This window comes from Diadema setosum, chromosome 17 (assembly GCF_964275005.1).
Source record: "Diadema setosum chromosome 17, eeDiaSeto1, whole genome shotgun sequence".
In the NCBI taxonomy this organism is placed as follows: Eukaryota; Metazoa; Echinodermata; class Echinoidea; order Diadematoida; family Diadematidae; genus Diadema; species Diadema setosum.
In genome coordinates this window covers 26378387-26394348 of record NC_092701.1, presented here as the reverse complement: position 1 = coordinate 26394348, position 15962 = coordinate 26378387, and the positions used below count along the sequence as shown (strand labels likewise).

At 38.6% G+C, this 15962-nt stretch overlaps 1 protein-coding gene across 1 annotated transcript in view; it reads right to left on the bottom strand.

Annotated features, from left to right (window-relative positions):
- Positions 1 to 8720: 8720 nt before the first annotated feature.
- LOC140241038 (PR domain zinc finger protein 12-like) overlaps positions 8721 to 15962 on the bottom strand; it is a 32932-nt gene continuing 25690 nt past the window's right edge. The window contains exon 6 of the mRNA XM_072320807.1: positions 8721 to 8926. Coding sequence (XP_072176908.1) covers positions 8721 to 8926 — 206 coding nt within the window. The remainder of the gene's footprint in view (positions 8927 to 15962) is intronic.

Genomic DNA, 15962 nt, shown 5'->3' with positions numbered 1-15962 from the left:
TATTTGTTATTGTGACGTTAATGAAAAAGTGTGCATTAATCAGGACAAGAGCTTACCAGTATGACAAACAAATCTACATAATAATATTACCAGTATTTGACAGTAGTACGATGTTAGAACAATGTCTCTTCTAGATAGTGGATATCTTGTTTCCTTCATGAATGCAATATGGCTTCCATACAAGAATTAGGTGTTGATCAAGATAAAAGATGTTAGGTGTTGATTAGGATAAGATTTGTTTGAAATGTGACTTGCTTTAAAACTCTTTACTGAAGTTTTGTTGTAATTTTGTGCAATGCATGCATGCCTTTCAAAGACCCTATGCTGAGTCTCTAAACAGCATGATTTGTAATTCTGTGAGAGTTGGTCATTATTGATCAGTATTTTAAAACACTCGAGTAACTTTACTATTCTTCAGTTTGGATGGACTAGTGAATGCATTTCATTACTTCGAATCTAGTCTGGTAGCATGAAGGGAAAAACATAACTTAGAAACATCAGTATTAAGCACTAAGTAAGTAAACGTAAGTAGTTAGCTGCATACAATTCAGTACTATTGCTAGGGCACAATATTCCATCATCACATACCAGTAACATTCTATACCTACCCACTAATTAATGGGGGGGGGGGGGGATTTCAAGAATAATATTCGAGCACCACTATTGAAACTATTGAACTCTTTTGATCTCAAAATGCTCCAAAACAAATCGGTCTCCTGACCAGATAAGTTTCTTAGAAGTGTAGAACCTTTCAATATTTTGCAAGCAAATTCCAAATGATGGAAGATGAAATTTGAGCCCTTCTGAGAAGTACATAATATTTTAGCGTTAAGTGTTGTATGTATATCATGTAAACAGTGCAAATGTATCCAGCCAGCAATTGGAGAAATGCCCGTCTTGCTGTTGCTGATGAGATTGTGATGATGATCAGAAACTGTGGGGGCACTGTGGCATAGTGGATAAGACTCGTGACTCCCGATCGGAGGACCCGAGTTTGAATCCCGCCCAGTGCTTGCCTCCTTTGACAAGATGTTTTTACTCACTGTGTCCCTTTTGACTATAGCACGGCCCTCTGGTAGAGCAGTGGCAACACTGAAGAGGCTACCCTGGGTATTAATAAGACCTTATTAGTATTATTATAATGTGAGAAGTAATCAATGGAAGGAGAAAGATTGATAGAAATATGTTCGTTAGAAGTGCCAACTTAATACCATGCTGCCAATGCTGTTATTGTCAGAGGTGGGGTGTTAGTGTAAATACTTGTGCAAGTATACAACGATAATACATGTAGTACATTTGTGTGATGCACACGAAATATTAGAGACCTTGTCTATAGTGGCCACCTGTCTGGGGAGCCCACTTTCTTTGTCTCTCTTGGGTGGCCGCTATAAACAGGTTTAGACTATGTTCTGGATTGTGCACAGATCTGCTACAGACATATTTGACTAAATCTCAACTTTTCCTAGAGATTCTAATACCTCCTGGAAAGCAGTGGTGTCATTACCTTGATGAAAGTCACTCCAAATTAGCATATTCTTTTAATCCCATTTTTTGAAGTGTCTTTTTTTTTTCCTTCAGCATCTTTTGTAACAAATACAATATTCTAGTTCCAGTAAATTTTGTACAGGGTTTCTTGTGTATGAGTCAATCATTCACTGTAAAAGTGGATATTTTTACATGAGTAATTTTTTTGCACTCGGTCAGATAAGATGAATTTCGCATGTTTTTAATTCTTTGGAATCAAGACATTCATTAGTGGAACATATGACATGCAAAAATATTCACATGTTTTTATTTTCAGGCTGGTTTTCGCAAAATGCACAAAAATTTCCACACCTCGAAAATTTTCACTTTTACAGTAGGCCTACCAGTTTGCAAGTATGTTCATTGTATAAATCAGATATTACCCAACAACTTTGTTCAATTGACATCATGTTAGATCCTTGTATGAAAAAGAAATGTTGGAATCAAATGAGATCAAATCAAATAACATTTATCTGTAGAGGATGAAATGTGTTATTGGAATGATGGGGGAGGGGGGGGGGGGAGCTTACGAGACAAAAATAGTTTTGTCATGAAATATTTGTCCTAACCTTTGCAGCAGAAGCATATGCTGCTCACCAAGCTTGTTAACATTAATACAATGGAAACGGAGAGGTCTGATTATGTGTTTAACCCTATTCTAACTCGGGGGGTCAAATTGACCCCCCCCCCTCGACGTTTCGCACCACGATTCCGCAACGCGCTAAAATTTTGCCGCGTCGTTTCATGACTTTTTTCATTGAAGTCTCCCACATATTTTGACACCAAATTTGCGACGTCCGGATACACCGTTCTGACATTACGGAATGTTTTGCATATGCATGTCGACCCGAAAACTGCTCAAATTCATTTTGTGTGCAAATCCAATGCAAACTGTATTTTTTTGTTTAATTGATACAAATTAGATTATTTCATTTTAACCATTGAAATAAATCAATTCTAATAAAGATAAGCTTGAAAAAGTGCCTCCAACAAATTTTGGCAAAAAAACAATAGAAAACAAAAGATCGAAAAAACAATAAAATACATAAAAAATTAACAAAACAATAAAAAACAAAAGAATCTGATTTTGATTGCGCTATTTTTTTACAAGAAATTTGTTTGATGTGTCTTGAGGAACTCTGACACAAAAATTTAGCAATCCTTCAGTCTTTTTGATGGAGTTATAGGTGAAAATATGATTTCATGCGTTAATTGCATAATTGATTTATTGAAAAATATGAAATCAACATTTTTCTATTGTGTGACCATGTAATCTTGTAGTTGACATCCGGCTCTATATTCAGGCAAAATTTTGCGGCGATCGCGCGATCGGCGGCCGAGATCTGAAGGGGGGGGGGGGGGTCAAATTGACCCCCCCCCCCCAGTAAAAACTTGGTCTCAAATAGCCCAGTTAGAATAGGGTTAAAGTGACCGTAAGGCCCTATAGTTTTGGCCGAGACCTAATTTCAGGTTTCTAACATTTTTTGGGTGATAATGAGAAACCTTTTATGAAATATGAAAGAACATGTAATTCCAAGAGGAATTCAATGATTATTTGATGAAAATTCATTTTGAAATGGCTGAGATATCCAAAACAGAGCGATCCAAATAAAAGGTGGGACCCACCTTTTCTTACAATCACTTTGTTTTACTTTGTTTTGGATGTTTCAGCCATTCCCAAACCAATTTTCATCAAATAAACTTTGAATTCCTCATAGAATGCTGTACTATTTCATTAGTGGTTTCTTGATATCTCTCAAAAAGTTAAAAGCCGAATTCTCATCTCCACTAATACTATATCATCCCTTTAACACAATTTGTGAAATTATTTACTTTTTTTTGCTGTACTTCCGATTTTGAAAAAAAAAGAAAATATGTAGATATTTATATACACATATTTTTTCTTTTCTTTTCTTTTTGTTTTTGCTACGAATGTAACAACTCACATTCTTGTCCCAAGAATCCTTTATACTAATATTGCTATGTTTTGATTTGAAAGATAGTAATCGAAAATGCAGATAAATAAAATTCAGCATATTTTGTCTTGTAGTGGTGTGCCTTGTTCAATTCAGTTCAATTCAAATTGAATTCTACTTCCAATAACACATGTTTGTCATCGCTACAGATTTGAAGAAAAGAAAATGTTCAATGCATTACAATGAAAGAATATGCATAATGTCATACATGTATTATAGAACTAATTGTTCTAAGAGGGACCCACGTAAAAGACAATTTTTTTCTTACTGTTTTTGTTGTACATGTAATGAGGAAAGTATTCTTCACATTGGTATTCATAAGAATGGAAAACGAAATAAAACGAAGTAAAAGAGCCAAGGCAAGATGTTTCTGAAGCAAGAATACAAATCATTTATTGCAGGATATTCCCAATCCGGGAATGTGTACGAAATGAATTGGTATGAAAACTGAACAAAAATTATAAAGTATCTGACAAGAGATGGCGGTATTGCAATTAATGCCAAGCGACTACTCGTAGTTTCGGTTTTGTTCATTTCATGGAGTACGCATCTGATTGTGTGTGTGTCTGTCTGTGTGTGTGAGTGCAAGAATGGTGGTGGTGGTGGCACCGTGGCGGTGGGGTCATTGTTATACTTTGAGGTCAGTCCAAAGATGAGATCAAAGCGTGTGTGTATGTGTACATTCTAAACCTCCCATTGCTTTGTGCGTTAACTTACATACTGATTTAGTGCGAGTATATAGTTTGTGTATCATTGAACGGAATTCAAATAAAGGATACGGAAAAGATGTACATGTATTAATGAACCTGTGTATTTGATCCATGGTTCAAACAACCAGTATTTTTCTTTCTCTCATAGAGTAATTTTCTTGAATACACATATTTTAGTTGGATAAAGTGTAAAACTCTTTTAACAAACCCTGATAAAGCTCCGATGCAAAGCTATTTTCCTAAGAGATGTAGGCCTACAATATGTATGGAGCCCCCCTCCCATTTTCTTTCGTGATGGTTAATTACTAGAATTCTGAAGCTGATATCCCAACCCAATTCCACAAGGGAAAATGGTAGTGATAATTCAAAAGAAAAAAAAGGTGTATGCGCCCTAGACTCGCAGGAAAAAAAAAAAACCCACACACTTTCTTTAACTCTTTGTACACACTTTTCAAAGTCCTTTGCAGAGAAAGGGTTAACAGTTCGGTCGCCTTGTCAATATATTTAACTGTTATCTTCTTACGTGACCTACCTCTAAGAATACAACACGCCTTCAACATTAGAAATTCTTGAATACTAAACGAAAGCTATAGCTGTATGGAAGAGCACACAGGGTCAGTTAACAGCAAATACACGTACAACTGTATTATGTAGTCCTATTTCGCCACTGTCTATCCTGTCTGTCCGGTCGAGCTAAAAAGAATTCACAGCTCTAGGGTAAATGATAAAGTTCTTCATCAGCTTTAAAGGTCGTACACCCCTTTTCCAAACGTCACGAAATTTAAAATCTAAATTTTAAATGCTTAAGAAATAATGTCTCTCAACATTGTGTTTGAAATCTTACGGTAATACACCTCAGAGTAAAAAAAAACAACCCACAAAAACAAAACAGGAGTGAAAAACTAGGCACGCGTCACTCGAAATATGCTCCCCCTTTTTTTTTTTTTTGGAAATGTTTGGGCTTCCGAAGAAATTCACTTGAATTCTGTAGTATCCATTCCCTTTCCGTCATAAAAAAGGTTTCTACATAGTTATTATTATTGTTATTATTATTATTATTATTATTATTATTATTATTATTATTATTATTATTATTATTATCATTATTATTATTATTATTATTATTATTATTATTATTATTATTATTATTATTATTATTATCATTATTGTTATTATTATTATTATTATTATTATTATTATTATTATTATTATTATTATTCTGAGGAAAGGTCTTATTTACCTACCCCTACATATACCAGCTTACATGAAAGGTATCTAATTATCAGGGTTGCAATAGGGACACACGAGCTTTACAGGATTCGGACTTACTTGGAGGATATAAACTTATGTCTGAGGAAGTAGATTATGACGTATCAGACATGATCTGTCATACCACATGTAAGATAGACCAGTAAAAATAGTCACGTGACAATGCACATTTTTACCGTATCGTATCGGTATGATCATGATGTGTATTATCTGCAAACAACAGCTGACGAACAAACCCTGCGTTTCAATATACCATTGAGCTCCATGGTTACATTGACGCGAAGTTGACTGCTGCTATAAAGACAGAGACTCCAACTCTCCCGTTTTCGACGGGAGATCTCCCGCCGAAAACCCATTTTTGCAAAATCTCCCGTTCTCCCGTTTGGGATTTAATTTCTCCCGCCCTGGCTCTTTGTCTCCCGTTGGAGAGGATTTCTTACATATTTCTATCGTATGTTGAAATAATAAGCCTTAGATAGCACCAGAGAGCATCTAGAACCCTGGGAATTTTGCGCTTCGCACACATCAACTTTGAGTCTCCCGTTTGCTCGGGGTTTCAGGCGGGAGAATCTCCAGATCAGAAGGTACTTTGGGTTGGAGTCTCTGTAAAGATAGCAAAACTTGAGGTGTGGATTTCTTTCAATTTGTCCCCATCTACAAATGACATTTTTAAGATAGTAACTGCGGATCTATAATATTTAACAAACACGTGGGGGGGGGGGGGGGAGGAACCACGGGACTCGAACCATGTCATCTACTGCTTTCCGGGTAGCGATCTTACAAATTTCATGTGTAGAGGTAGACAAATTGAAGAAAATTCACACCTCAACCCTCACCCATGTGATTAATGTTCTCTTGCTTTAATAGCAAAACTTGTTTTTGTTTCTTTGTTTATTTGGTTTTTTTTTTTGCTTACAACAATGCATAGCTTAGCGAAGTCGTTGCAGCTGACTATTACACATGATGCATTTGCGTGAGGACCCTGAAGTGCGTGCTTCTATCACAAGGAATGTTCCAATTCAGCCTAAAATTAGCCATAAGCGAGTTTCTTTAGAAAAGACTGGAGTTCGTATTATCGTCAATTTATCGTCAATCGCCAAGCACATCATAAACTTCACACAGTATCGACATAATTTGTATAAAAACTTCACATTATTTTGAGCACGTGATTAAACGAAGCAATATGTTAATAATAATTATGTCGTTGATTATACCTGACGTAATAAATTACTAGAAACCTGGAATGTTTATCTAAATATGCATTTCAGTACGTGTTCAAAAGAGTATTCTATACAAAATTTCAGTTTAGTGGCTGTAATAAATTACAATAAATGACATACATCTGTATCATTGTGATAAATCACACAGTAACTCGACTATGAAGATGCTCACTAAATATCAGCGATGCTCACTAAATATCAGCGTCACTAATCGTTGACATGCAGAATACCCTTGGCAAAATTGGTGTCGGTTAATAAATTATCATTAGTCAACTCATTCATCGAATAAACACAAAATAAAAAAATACATTTTTACCATGCTACATTACAAACATAATTCGCATGCCGTATACAAAGTGTACCAAGTGACGATTTTGGCCAGGGATTGTTCCATAGGCGTAAATGATGATGATGATGATGATGATGATGATGATGATGATGATGATGATGATGATGATGCTGATGATGCTGATGATGATGATGATGATGATGATGATGATGGTGGTGGTGGTGGTGGTGGTGGTGATAATGATGATAAAAATAATGATGATAGTGGTGGTGATGATGATGATGATGATGATGATGATGAAAAAGATGATGATGGTGGTGGTGATGATGATGGTGGTGGTATGGGTTATGAAGGTGGTGATGATGATGATAATAATGATAATATTAATGATTAAATGATAACAAAACTCCACGAAACCGTCATCTGGATCTACAGGTGTTTGATTATAGAGGAGTGCTATTTTTAAGTAGCATGCCTCTTGGCACAAAAATGTGTTCACCAGACAACATGATTGGGGAGTTTATGTAGAAAGATATGAAATCCTGTGTATCTACATGTCGACCCGTTGCCAACAAAATACAGACAAATGATATAAAAATATACCGAGATAACAAGATAAAAGAAAAAGAATGCTTCACTTTCTCATATATAATATAATGCTTGCTTATTCTATACTTGATTGCAGTCATAACGCATGAGTCGAAGCTCGGTGCAGAGCTCAAAACGAAACTAAACGAAAGAAATAAATAGAGTCGCTGGAATGTCTCATATCGGGGCAAATAAATACATTACACATACATCATGGAAATGAAAAAAAAAATGATCTCCAACTTTACCATTTCATCTTGGAATCTTGCACTTTAAGTTCTCTCAGTATACAGTATGAAAATAAATTACATCCAACATGACTATATACATGGTAATACACAACGGTCAAATATAATACCGGCAATTGACAGTTGTGTTCCGTCTTCGCAGGAAAAAAAAAGAAAGAAAAACAATATCAAAGTCCCCTTTGTTACAGTTCAGTGCATGTAGCAACATAGAACACTAATATGAGCGTAGAAAGGTGGCTGCAAGGAGTCATTCAATAAACTATACACACCTGCTCTCTCTTTCTTACTGGGGATGCAAACTTTGACGCAATGTTCACTGCGAAAATCTATACATCAGGCACGCACCGAAGGTTTCTCTTCGCCAAAAATGAAAATATCATAGGTGTGAGAAAAAGCATATCTGCCCAACTGGCGCGACACCAAATCCGTTCTTGCTTTCTTTTCATGCCTTCAATCAGAGCGGAAAACTGTCCACCTTTTTTCTTTCTTTCCACCACAATGTTCGCCCACCCAACCGAGCGCGAAGTGGTAACCACGGCGGACGCTTGAGTGACGACACGGGCAATTCACACGTGCATTTAACGGAAGGAAGGGGGAAAAGACCTGAATGGAATCCTTGACTTCTCTCATCAGACACGCTCGCTGTATGTTGTCACTATCGGCTTTGTAGCTTTTATTATACAAAAATTTCCCCGCTGGTCCAACAGTTCGTCGTAAGTTTTGACATTTCGCACGTACATGTATTGCGACCGCCTAGATAGATAGTTCATGCATCTTCCGTTGAACCAGGGAGGTTGTCTCACCTCCCTGGTTGAACCGTCGAAACGTTGAGTTCCTCGGGAGTTGAGCCGAGTGGCGCGTACGTTCCACCGCAGGTTTGTTAGAGAACCGACTGCTCATAGCTTGCCCGCCTCGGTCGGTTTGTAAGCGGGGACGGTGTGGGGCACGGGTTGGAGGGGCGGCCGCTGGATGGAAACCGGAATCGAGGTGATCGTCGAGCTCGAGACCGGTGGTCGATGACGAGCGCTCTTCTGGTGGGCGCGAAGACCGGCAAGCTGCGAATACGCACTGTGACAGACATTGCATCGATACGGTTTTTCGCCTGTGGAAGAAATAAAATCAGAAAGAAAACCCCGACATGATAACAGTGACGATTAGAGTGATTACAAAGTCTCTTCATTTCATGTTTTCTGAACGTATCGTGGTGGGAGGTTTGCGGTGGGTGGCGAACCGCAAATCACTGAGACACTTCATATTTCATTAATTCTGTTTGAAAGGTCCTTTCAGGTTTCATTGACATTAATGCTTTGACGGATTCGATTTTCCCGCTCTCTGTCTTTGTTAGGCGAGAAGTCTTTCATTCTGAAATAATGCAAAACACAAATGGATTTTTTTTTTCCCAACAGCTATTATTGTCAAGTAAAAGAAGATAGTTATATCATCTTTTCTTTCGACAATCAGCTATTATAGTTACGGTGCAGGGATAGTGAACACGTCATCGAGCAGTTACAAATATACTTGATAACTTTCCACCGAGGAGAAAACTTTCATTGGATTCACTTCATGTAATTTCATGACTGTCAGTTAAAAGCAAAGAAAACATGGTTTTGTGCCTTTTCAATTTGCGCAGTGTTCTTAGTATGACACAATAAATTAAGGAGTACGAGCCTACGCAACGTCTCTACCTTCTGGTGTTCTCCGAATCACATTTAGACATTAAAAGAATTCTTGTTATTCTTCAGAGTTGTCTGCTCCCATTACTGCATCTGAGAACTGGTTTAAACGAATTTGCGGTAATCAGATAATTACTTTGTTTTCCGGGGCTCTTTCTTCGCTGCGTTTCTCTTTAACACTGTTTAATATTCTATTTTTATTTGGGAGGGGCGGACCTGAAGATCGCTGTCAAACCGTTAATGTTACAAAAGACTTGGATTAAATGGAGGGTAACTTTTGAAGTGCGATAATGTTTCGATCTGCCACGATTGGTTGATTTGATAATAATAACTCGGGAACTGTAATTAATTTGAGCAGTCGTTTGCGCTATCCCTCAAGAAAGCAGGTTAATCAGTGATTTCTGATTCCAGTAAGAAAAAGGAGGATGGCTGGAAGGAAAATCTGACCTGATACAAAAAGACACCAGACCTTCGCATGGCTTTCCCCCCGCCTCTCATAATGGACAACTGTCCGCGTCAACAAACAAATCCAAAAACACACACGCACACACAGGTACCGGAGTGACGGAAGAGCTGCCGGCATGTTTTGTGACTTTATTTTCCCGAGGAAATGATATCCGTGTATTTTTCACCCCTTTTCTATTCTTTTCTCTTCTCTTCCCTACTTGTCTCTTTTCGTCTCTTCTCTTCTCTTCTCTCGTCTCACTCCCTCCCTATCTCTTTCTCCGCTCTCTTTCTCTCTTCTTCCAAGTTCGCCGGATCGATTTCTCGCCGGGACAGCCATCAATCTGCCACCAGCTCCGTGCGCGATCTTGACGTTCAACAAATGGCAGTATTCTATATCTCCCTCCCTCTCCCCCTTCCCACCACCTCCCCATCCCCTCCTCTTCCTCTTCCTCCTCCTCTTCCTCCAAAAACCAGTGCATCGCACGTATGGAAACATAATTGTATACTATTTCCCCCGAGCATGCTGTCCTACTTGTTCTAATTTCGTTTGTCTGGCCGTGTCCTCCGGCAGGAGACTCTCGGTTTGGTCTCCTCCAAAACGCCTGACAAGATCGTGTTTTCCCCTCCCAAACATTATTCTCTTATGTCTCTTTCCGCTTTTAATTTCTTCTCGCTGTCACTTTGTTTTGTTGTTGTTGTTGTTGAAGGAACGTGTACTCTTATATGAAAGACCTGAAATCCAAACTGGATTTCTGCGAGTTGAATTGATATTTCCTCTCTCGCGATAACGTATCATCATTTGTCCGCTGCCGCCAAATGAAGCCGGTGGGTGATCTACTGGCCAGAGGGGCGGTGGCTACTATTGTCCAGGCTCGGCGGTCGGGCATTTGTCGGTCGGCATCGGGGCACAACTTGAAAGCGTTCTCCACGCAGGGAGTACACTGGAGTAGGTTAGTGTTCCGACCGACACGTGGGCGTTGACCATGCTATTGTTTCCCCGTCTTCAATCGGGACTGTCTGTTCGGTCACTTCTATCGACCTCAGGTCAGCACCAGACAAAAGAAAGGCGCGTGGACGACATTTCAGCTGACCGCCAAATTCTTTTGCTATGATATCGATTCTGTTCCAGTTCGAAGGGTTATGGGTCATTTCATGAATGGCTCAAACATTATATTCTTATGCCTATAGACCACAATAGATCATTGCTTTATATGTTGATGCAAAGTTGATCAGAACAAAACTGAAGTCTTCCGCTGCTAGATAATCAAGTGAAACATTTTCCAGATACACGGAAGAAGTGGAAGGATAATGAAAATGAAGAAGATGAATTTGTGAAAAAGATAAAGTCAAATAAAGATATGAATATATTATGTATGTATTCATATATCACTATCTGCATGGATTGACAGATAGAAAGGGAAACAGAGAGATAGAAGAGGAGAGGGAGGTGGAGAAACGATGGAAGGATGGGGTCAGGAGGTCAAGTGGGATGCACCAGATTCAGGGCGGGAAAGAGTGGGCGCCTGTCAGGTCGCATCAGTGGTCAGTTATTGATGACGGGACGACAACAAAGCAGATGAAGGGGGGGGGGGGAGATACAGGAGGAGGGAAGGGAGAGGAGAGATGAACTATCAATGAAGAGTATATAGAGCAAGAGAATAAACTTTCACGACAGGGTTTTAGCAGAGTATCAAAAAAAAAAAAGGCCTATATGTGGGAGAGGGACGGGGGCTGAAGTCGTCTTCAGGAACAGCAGCCATGGAGATGACATTAACGAAGATGAAAGACTTCAACTCGAACTCCCCTCCAAATTAAGTTAGATAAACATATAAAGATATAAACAAATATTCGATAGTTATGAGGGGATGACGTCGTCTTCTCATCTGATTTGCATAAATTATCATTATTATGACTGTTCCGTGATGACATGAGAGAAAATAGGAGAGAAATATATTAGAAGACTTGCAGAACTTTTATGATTCCCGTAGTCCAGCTGTACTGAAGCATATACTTTTATCATGGTTATGTATATTTGGAGACTCTAATACCTTTTTAGCTCAACTTGAACAAGAAGTTGACTTTACTTGAGGTGTAGGCAGGGGCATTATCATCACTCATCATCAGTGCATGGTTATTAATTGTCATTCCTGGTTTGTATAGAGAAGTTGTGGTCCAGCGAAATGCCTTCCGAGTTGACCGGAAACGGCTAAAAGCGGTCTCTCCCAGCATCCTATTCAACCTGTGTCAAGATTTATATATATATATATATATATATATATATATATATATATATATATATATATATATATATATATATGATTATATCCGTTCAAAAGCACCAAAGCGAGTGATATATCTATATTTTGAAATGTTTGGCCCACTATTTTGACTTTAAATCGGGATTTCATGCCATGATTGTGGCAGCCAAGAGCTCAGCGAGTCGCTGAAAGCTTCATTCATTTTACCATGTTATAAGGGTTGAAAAAAAAAAGAAAAAAAGAGCAAGCTAAATTATAACCCAGGACATAACATACTGCAATTTTTGCGTAATCAAATTCGTACTAAGTTACAACAAAGGCAATTGTGTGAGTACCAACAAAACACTAACGAGTTTGTTACTTGTACTGATACGTTTCGTATCTATGCAGGGCATGAAAAAAATGAAGAAAAAGAAAGAAAGAAACAGGAAGGTAAAATGATGATGGTGATGATGATGATGGTAATAGTAGTAGTAGTAGTAGTAGTAGTAGTAGTAGTAGTAGTAGTAGTAGTACTATTAATAATGATGATAATAATAACAATAATAATAATAATAATAATAATAATAATAATAGTAATAATAATAATAATAATAATAATAATAATAATAATAATAATAATAATAATGATAATAATAATAACAAGAAGAAGAAGAAGAAGAAAGAGTAAAAAATGCATTGAGTCTACGGATAAGACGACGAAAAAGCAAAAAGCGTGGGACGGTGGATTTTTTTTTTGTGTCTTTCATATCTGTACGTGGCACCTGTCAAGAATATTTGCCACAATGACCGAAACAGGCACGGATAGTTTTGGGCGACTACTTGGACATGGTTACTGACCACAAAAATTGAAACAGTCAAACTCCCTGCGCTCAAATTGCTCACCAGAAATGTACATTTATTAAGGGGATGGAAACCTGTCTATATATTCTTACAGTACTTTTTTTTCTGTGGTGGGTTGAGGGTACGCACAATTTTTGGATAAATACTATTCCAAGAGCACGGCTCATTAGCTTTGGTGTACATTCGACCAGCGAACAGTCACGAGCGACTCGCCAGCAGAGCCGCGGGGCTAGGTCGTCGCGTGCCGTAAGAAAACCCGTGTCCTTTCGGATTAGAGTGGTTTTAGAGCTGGTGGCAGCCTGTTTTTTAATCCCACAGAGGGTTAATACTAACTTGTCTTTCCTTCAATTTTCTTCTTCTTCCTCTCCTTCTCCCTCTCTTGTTTTGTTTTGTCGTGCTTTGTTTTTCTGTTAGCGCTAACTATTTTCAACCCCTCCCCTTCATCAATGCGTGTCCTAGCTTCTGTCCAGCTCGAGTTTGCGCCTGTTTTGTTTCGGCCTTTGTTACTATGTTATTATGGTCTCTTGGCCGACAGCGGCGAACGCTCGTCCCTCTACGTTCAGCCCTTTGACCTCCTTTCAAAAGAGGGTGACGAAGTGGTCAGAAAATCACCGTCGTATTAAACTCCCGTCAGAGCAGAAACAAGAGAGCTTAACAGTCTTGGAACCACCATCTCAAAACAGCATTGATTTTGGACCAACGAGTTGCCGATAGGAACGTCACAAGAGTCCAAACAGCCCTCACCCCCCCCCCCCCCCCCCCGGCTTCCCAAAATGCGTCCAACCTGTTGATGATTTTACCCAAATTTCGTACAATTTCCCATGGCAAATGCACTGAGTATATAAAAGCAAGATATTGGTTTGTACCGAAGCAAATGGATGACACATCCCAAACAAGTTTGTGACCGTTTAAATGCTAGCAGACAGTCCAAAGTGACGTCCTCTATTGGTCAATCACCACAGCCACTTTGACTCCGAATTGTGACGTCATTTACAAAACATTTCCTTGTTTTTAAGTCTAAAAAAAAAGTTAATCTAAGAGTTTCGTAAAGGAAGGATTACACAACAGCTTGGCCGAGAGGACACGTACAGAACAAATGCTATATACGGCCGCGTAAAGACGCAAGTAAACGGTCATATTAGATAACTTTAAAAAGAAAAAAAAAGTTCATTAAGTATTGATATATTTAGACTGTACCTCAATTTCAAGTAATGTGGCACAGTGAGCATCATTTTGATATTTTCGAGCTGGAAAATTCTATGGTACGTTTATTAAACTGTCCTGATTTATGAGCTATAACATTAAGTGCTACTATGTTAAGATCTGTTAATTGAGTAAAAATAGCGTGACTCAGTCAGTGGCCCTACCCCAGCCCCACGCCACACAATGAGAACTAAGATAAAAGCCACAGATGCTGGTAAAGATTTGGCGGTGACCCGCTTAAGACATGCGGTTTTCACGCCGAAAAAAACGTGATGTCTTTCGCCGATCACTCAGAGCTGCAAAATCCCAACTGTGCACCACTTGACCACTGATAATTAGTGGGGTGGAGGGAAAGATCAGAAGCACTCGCCAGTGCGAGAGGTCATGCTAACAGCCCCGGGAGCATTGCGGATTAATCAATTTATCAAGAGGGGTAAGAAATTGGGCTTTAAATGGATTGAAACGTGTTAATAATATGACACCTGTCCAAGATAAACGATAGGAATGAAAGCTCCGAGAGGGGTAGCTGGAAGGGATTTACCGGACTCCATCACCGGGGAGCCATCGGTTCGCTCCTCCGATGGAAAGGCTTCTTTTTGCCGCAGCTGTGTGCGCTTCGTAATCCCGATTGAAATCTACTGCCGTCGGGCGGACGATGATGCGATCTCCAGCAACGACACCCACACACCCATACACCGATACACACGCACACTTACATACACACATACTCAGGATTCAATTTAGAGGTAATCTGCACTAAAAGAGTAATTCCAAAGCTATTAACATGTACGCAAATTGTAAGTTACCAAAGGTTCATGAGGAATGATTGGAGAAAGGGAAGACATACGGAGCAGGGTGGTACCCTTTCCACCCTATGTCCAGACTTAGTTATGAAGTCGCAAAGAGGAACACTACATTACTGAAATCTTCACGGGACTCCCCCCCCCCCCCCCCCCGCAATACATCCACTTGTTACACTTGCAATCTCATTGGATGACCATCAATGGATTCTAATCGTTTTTGTTTTGTTTTGTTTCGTTATCTGTATAGATGTCACCCGAGGTTCGAGATAAGTAGGTCATGGTTAAGAAATTATTTAAAGCCAAGATTATGATATATAAGTATATACGACGACGACGACGACGATGATGATAATGATGATGATGATGATGATGATGATGATGATGATGATGATGATGATGATGATGATGATACTGACGATTGTGATTTACATCAACATTACACAACAATCTCCATCTCAGTGGATACGGAAACTTTTTTTTTTCATCCTACGACTGCTACTGTTGGTACATGACAAGAAAAACGAACTGATAATCATCATGATGATAACTATATCACTGCTTCTGTTGCTAGTGTTGTATTACTGCTGTAGCTTCTACTACTACTACTATCACTATTGCTATTACTACTACAGTGTATTACTACTACTATCTGTTGGCATTTAGTATTAGTATAAGTATTAGTATTAGCATTAGTATAGTATTATTGGTATTAGTATTAGTATGAATATGAGTATGAGTATAAGTATCACTATCACTATTACTATTTCTATTACTATACTATACTATTACTATTACTATAACTATTGCTATTACTATTACTATTACTAGTAATTCTGCTACTGCTACTTCTACTACTACTACCACTACTACTACTACTACTACTACTACTACTACTACTACTACTACTACTA